General features: G+C 55.5%; 1 protein-coding gene across 1 annotated transcript in view; it reads right to left on the minus strand.

The window, feature by feature from the left end:
• Positions 1 to 804, minus strand: part of RANBP9 (RAN binding protein 9) — a 92,130-nt gene extending 91,326 nt beyond the window's left edge. Inside the window, exon 1 of the mRNA XM_025444231.3 lies at positions 113 to 804. Coding sequence (XP_025300016.3) covers positions 113 to 707 — 595 coding nt within the window. The 5' untranslated portion in view covers positions 708 to 804. The remainder of the gene's footprint in view (positions 1 to 112) is intronic.
• Positions 805 to 6,038: the final 5,234 nt, after the last annotated feature.

Below are 6,038 nucleotides of genomic sequence, written 5' to 3' on the forward strand. Positions count from 1 at the left end.
GTCCTGTCATGCTGGGTTCCCCGGAGGTGTCCCCCTCCCGGCCCGGGATTAGCAGCTCGTTGCAGCCCGAGGCCCGGCGCCCCCGCGCCCCCGCGCCCCCGCGCCCCCGCACCTTTGTAGTGCACCCGCAGGTTGTTCTGAGACAGGCCGATGTAGCTGAACTTGTCCTTCGGGCTCCAGGAGCGCGGCAGCGGCGTCTCCTGCTCGTCCACCGCCGGGTAGAGGCGCCGCAGCCGCCGCTGCAGCTCCTTCTCCTGCTCGTTCAGGGCCGAGTCCCCGTGCGGGAAGGGGGCCGCCGCGCTGCTGCCCGCCGCCAGCGCCGAGGCCGGGCCGGGGCCCGCGGCGAGGCCCGGGGGCGCGGGGGGCGCGCCGGCGGGGGCGGGGGCGGCGGCGGCCGCGGCGGGCGGCGGGGGCGGCGGCGGCGGCGGCGGCGGCGGCGGGGCGGCGGCGGCGGGGGGCGGCGGCGGCGGCGGCGGCGGCGGGTGCAGGAGCAGGGCGGCCGCCGCGGCCCCCAAGCCGCCGCCCCCCGCGCCGCCGCCGGGCGAGCCGGCCGGAGAGGAGCCGGCGCTGACGGCCGGGGGCGCCGGCAGGACGACTCCGGGGACGGGGGCCGCGGCGGCCGGCGGCGGCGGCGGCGGCGGCAGCTGCTGCTGCTGCTGCTGCTGCTGTTGTTGTGGCGGCGGCGGCGGCGGCGGCTGCCCGGACATCCCGGCCGCGACTCAGCCTGCGGCCACCTCCACCTCTGGGCTCCTTCCTCCTCTGCTTCCCGGGGGCGCTGTCGCTGCGGCCGCCGGCACCAGGCGCCCAGTCCGCCCGCCCCGGAAGCAGGCGGCGGGCCGCGCGCCGACGGAGAGCGCGGCGGTTGGGGGCCCGGGCCCGAGCCCGGGGGGCGGGGGCGGGGGCCCGAGGGAGCGTCGGCCGGGCTGCGGGCTGCGGGCGGGGGGCGGGGGCGCGGCGGGGCGCGGGCGCGGGAGGCGCGGGAGGCGCGGGAGGCGCGGTGGCGGCCGCGGCGGCCGCTGCTCTCGCGGCTGCTTCCCGGCGGGCGGGCCGGGCCGGCGCGAGACGCTGCGCGCGGGCGGCGCTGGGCGAGGGGGCGGGGACGGAGGCGCGCGGGGCGGGGGGGAGCGCGGGGGGCGGGGCCGGGGAGCGCGGGGCGGGGCCGGGGAGCGCGGGGGGCGGGGCCGGGGGGGTCCGGGCGGGGCGGGGGGGAGCGCGAGGGGCGGGAGCCAAGCCCGCGGGGGGGGCGGGGCGGAGCCGCGGGGGGGAGCCCGCGGCCGGGGGTGCGAGGCGCGCGGCCCGAGCGGCGGAGCGCTCGTCCGGGGCGGGGTCGGTCCGCCCGTGCCCCCCCCCGGAGAATCTCCTCCTACTTTACTTCTTTTTGTTGTCGTCGCCCCCCCTCCCCCACCCCCCTCCCCCACCCCCCTCCCCCCTCCCCCCCCCCCCGCCGCCGCCGCCGCCGCCGCCGCCGGAGGGCTCCCGCTGCAGCGGCGGGGCTGCTGGTCGCCCAGGCGAAAGTAATCGAGCCCGGCTGGGGCAGCGGCGAGCCCGGCCCGCGGGCGCCCGGGGCGAGCGGAGCGGCTCGGGGCTCCGGGGGCCACGTCCGCCCCGAGAGCAGCGGCCCCGCTCGGCCGCGCGAGCCCGGGCGCAGGTCCCCGCCCGCCGCGTCCCTCTGGGAACCGCCTGCGCTGTGGTTGCGCGCGGAACTCCGTCCCCAGGACACTCCTCGCGTGGGGCCTGGACCCCGTTTCCGGAGGCAAAGCCTCCCACCTCCTACACCGACACCGGTCACTTTATTGATGGCTCCCACGAGGAGCGAAGCGGAGGTGCCGCGGGGACGCCGCCACGGGCTGGCGTGGCCTTGCAGGAGCGGGACGCGACCTCCGGGAACCCAGGACCGGGGCGCGCCTTTGGCGGGGGCCTCCAGAGGCGTCACGACAGTTTATGGACTCGTTGATGTTTCATTGCGGGCCTCGTGAGGTAGCAACGAATCGTGCACATTTTTTTTTTTTTTTAAAACGAGGAAATATTCACTGAGGTCAGCAGAGTCGAAATAGGACTTCCTACTTTGCAGTTCCCACTGGAGTGCCTTTGCCTGGCCGACGGATTGGGCACGACTTGCCAAGCGCCGCTCCCTTACCCATCCTCGCATTCCTAGTTTGTCTTCGCCACTTGGCTTTGTCTGGACCATCCTTCCCTTAAGCGGGCAAAAGTCGATCTCGACGCGTGTAAACTCCGTGCTATGAATTCTGGCGTTTTGTTTGCTCCCAAAGTCCCTGTGATGGTGAATTGTGTGGCCAAATAAGCAAGGAACGAACGGTTTGCTGAATAGAGAATTATTTATTTTGTCTTGAAGAGGGTAGGTAAATGATTATCTAATTGAAGGCCCCTAATGTCTGGCCAGAACCAATAAAGTCGTTCAGTCTAATTTCTCCCTCAATTGCCCAGACAACTTGATGCCCTGTTGTTCTTTAATAAAAATATCCAATAATCCTAACCTATTGTTTGATGACTTTTTCCAAGCCACTGCATTTTAAATTACATGATGTCATTGTATTTAAACTGTTCTAAAACTTTCATTTACATTACAGTAACAATGACTTAAGTGTAAGCCAAACTCCTTTTAAATGTTGGCTAATCAAGGTTGGATAAATGGGCTCCAAGCCTCATCAAACTTTCTTGAAATAGTCATCAAGTTTTTATTTAGGAAGATGTACTTTTCCCTGTCAGCGCCCGTAGAGAGCGTTTAGAACCTTACGTATTCTAGGAGCCGTCGAGAGAATAAAAGTGTCTGATATTTTGTTAGAAGCTTTTTAAAGGGGTAACTGGTTGCTCTCCGAACAAATGACCTCAAGAAAGTAATGACCTCACTTTTGGGGGGAGGACGCTGTGAAATAGCCACTTTTTCATAAGAAAGGTGGAAGGAAACAATGGCAATGTCATTTTAGAAAGCCACGTATTTGGTGAAATTTATAAAGAGACATAAAGATATTCATGCCTTTTCATTTCTGCCAAAAAAGTCAAGAACAAGTAACAAATCTAAAATGTGGAAGAGGCATGCCTGGGTGACTCAGGGGTTGAGCACCTGCCTTCGGCCCAGGGCCTGACCCTAGAGACCCAGGACCAAAGTCCCGCATCGGGCTCCCTGCATGGAGCCCACTTCTCCCTCTGCCTGTGTCTCTCATGAATAAATAAATAAAATCTTTAAAAAAAATAAAATGTGGAAGAATCTTAGGCCTAAAAATGTTCAATGAGAACTAGATGAAATATGCTAGTAAATGAAATGCCCAACATGAAAAGCCTAGTTGAAGAAATTGTCATATATACCGCTCAAAAGGATTAGGACTGCAGGAGCACATTTAGCACATTGGTTTGAATTTTATCTTAAATGCATCCCTCTGGGCAGTGAAATTGCCAAAAGAAGGAGGCCAACCAATTAGAAAAAGGCACTCCTTCCTTCTGATGTGGTCAATGGATATTGGGCCCAATTTCAGACCTCCTCCCTCTGGGCCCCTTGCACAGGCCCAGTCTGAAATAAATAGTATACATTTCCTTAAAAATATGGTTTTGAAGACATGGAAGAGATCTGATGATGTGCTACGTGGGAAGTGCCTATACAATAATTATGCATTGCCAAAATTGTTACCAAAAAGATGGGAATGAAAAAAAATCACAAAATGTTTCTATAATGGGCAATTATAATATGTCATTAAAAGTAAACCTCTTTGAAATACTGTGAAAATAATATTAAAAATATTTTATGAAAATATTAGACTCATACATAGAAATACAGGTGTTAAAAATCCATTAGCCTTGGACTTGTCCACAGTCTTTTTGAACCTATTTCCAGTCTTTGTCCTGTATCGCTATAATATTGATATATATCTACCTGCTGAGGTTCTTGGTAGCAAACAATAGCTCTCTTAAGCAGAAGGAACTTACTGGAAAGATACTGCATGGTTCTCAGAATTGACAACCAGGCCTGAAAACAAAGGCCAGAGGGGGTCAAGCAGCATAAATATACTGGCCAGGGCCCCACCACTGGTCACAGCAGCCACCATCAGATGCCACCTCCACCACCTAGACTCCCCTCTCTGTGACCCGCAATCTTTTCACGCTCATTCAAGTTTGAAAGTTGACAAACTGTTGTGTAACCACACCAGGGGCTGCCCGAGCAGAGATTCCCAGCCTCCCCTATGGATGGTCTACAGAGGTGCTGAGATTGATGCCATCAGCTCACGGTAGGCCTGGAGTGCCTAGAGCCTGCAGAGCTGGTCGTTTCTGGAAGGGAGCAACCTCATGCATTCATAGAGTACTTTACACATCATATTCATTTTCTATACACGGCACGACATGAAAAAGTTTAGAACGCATTGCCCTAGTGGACAAAGGGCCACCAATGCCCATAGTTGAAGATTTCCCAGTACTAGGAAAGAGGATCAGACGCTGGCCAGACAGTTTCAGTAAATATTCATGACGGCATCCTTCTGGGTACTGGAAAATGTGATGGCAAAGTATCCAAGATCCAGAGTATGGCTTTAGGGTCTGTATTAGTTATCTATTGCTGCTTGGAGAGTCATCCCCAAACTTAGTGGCTTAAAACAGTAACATTTTACATTTTAAGTTGGGTCAGGAATCTGGCCCAACTTAACAGAACCCTCTGCATTAGGGTCTCTTGTGAGCAGTCAAGGTGTCAGCTGCGCTGCCCTCATCCCGAAACCTGAAAGGATCTACTTCTAAGCTTACTCACCTGGTTATTGGTGGGATTTGATTCCTTGGGGCCATAGGACTGACTAAGAGCCTCAGTTTCTTGCTGGCTATTGGCCAGAAGTGCCCCCTCAGTTCCTTGGCATGGGGGCCTCTGCTACAAAAACAGTTTTGTGTCATCAAAGGGTGCCAGCCAAGACAGCAGTAGCAGCAGGGTGGAAGTCACTCCTTTGTAACCTCATCACAGGAGTGCCATCCCATCACTTTTGCCTTGATCTGTTTGTTCAAAGCAAGTCACTAAGTGAGTCAGTCACTCTGGGTTCACTAGGTCCAGCCTACATTCAAGGGGAGGGAGTGATACGAGGGGATGAACAGAGATTTCAGAGTCCAAGCCTAGGTAGACAAAATCTAATGAGGACGATTTGCATCCTATCTCAGCCAGGCCAGGGAGGTGGTGCTGCCTATGACCACAAACCCAGAGACAGGATCCCTGGGACTCTGGGTTCAGGATGAAAAGGATCTGTAGACTCACACGGAAGGACACAAATGTATTATTTCCTATTCATGTGTGAATAAAACAGTTACAATTCAGTGTACATTAATAAAATAAATGGGAAAGCCCAGAAGTTATTAAATTTAGAGGAAACTGTATGTTTTATTAATCGGATCTAGAAGAATTTGAACAAAAACTGTAATTCTGACTTTAAGAGCCAGGCTAACAAGTTAATCTACCATTAATCTGTTTTTTTCTCTTACTTTTTCCTTCTGCTTTTTCTAGTCTACTGTAACTCCTCTTTCATCTGTCAAAACACATATTTTTTTCTTCCATATCGATTTTTAGGTTCCCTCTTAGTTTCCTCACAGTGCCATGAAAAGTACATGCAAAATTTAATAACAGGCAGGAGCTGAGCTTCCTAGGAAGCTCAGAAACTCACTTCCTCTGCACTGTCTCCCTTCGTGCTATTGGATAAGTGTGATCAGGTTCTTGATGGATTCATAAAATGGGAAGCCTGCCCCAGAATTTCCCTGAGTTCCAGGCAGTGCCTCCTATTAGCCTAGGAAACGCCCTTTAGTTGGGTGGATTCTATGCCATGCAGGCAGCCAAAGGCATGCTGTTTCACTCCATTGGGCTGATATCATAGAATACCATAGACTGGACAACTCATAAACAACTGATGTCTATTTGTCATAGTTCTGGAGACTGGGAAGTCCGAGATCAAAGCACCTGCAGATTCAGTGTCCAGTGAGGGCCCTTTTCCTGGTTCCCATATGGCTATCTTCTCACTGTGTCCTTAAACAGCAGAATGAGGCGAGGGAGAGCTCTGTGTTCTGTT

Source organism: Canis lupus, chromosome 35, assembly GCF_003254725.2.
Source record: "Canis lupus dingo isolate Sandy chromosome 35, ASM325472v2, whole genome shotgun sequence".
In the NCBI taxonomy this organism is placed as follows: domain Eukaryota; kingdom Metazoa; phylum Chordata; class Mammalia; order Carnivora; family Canidae; genus Canis; species Canis lupus.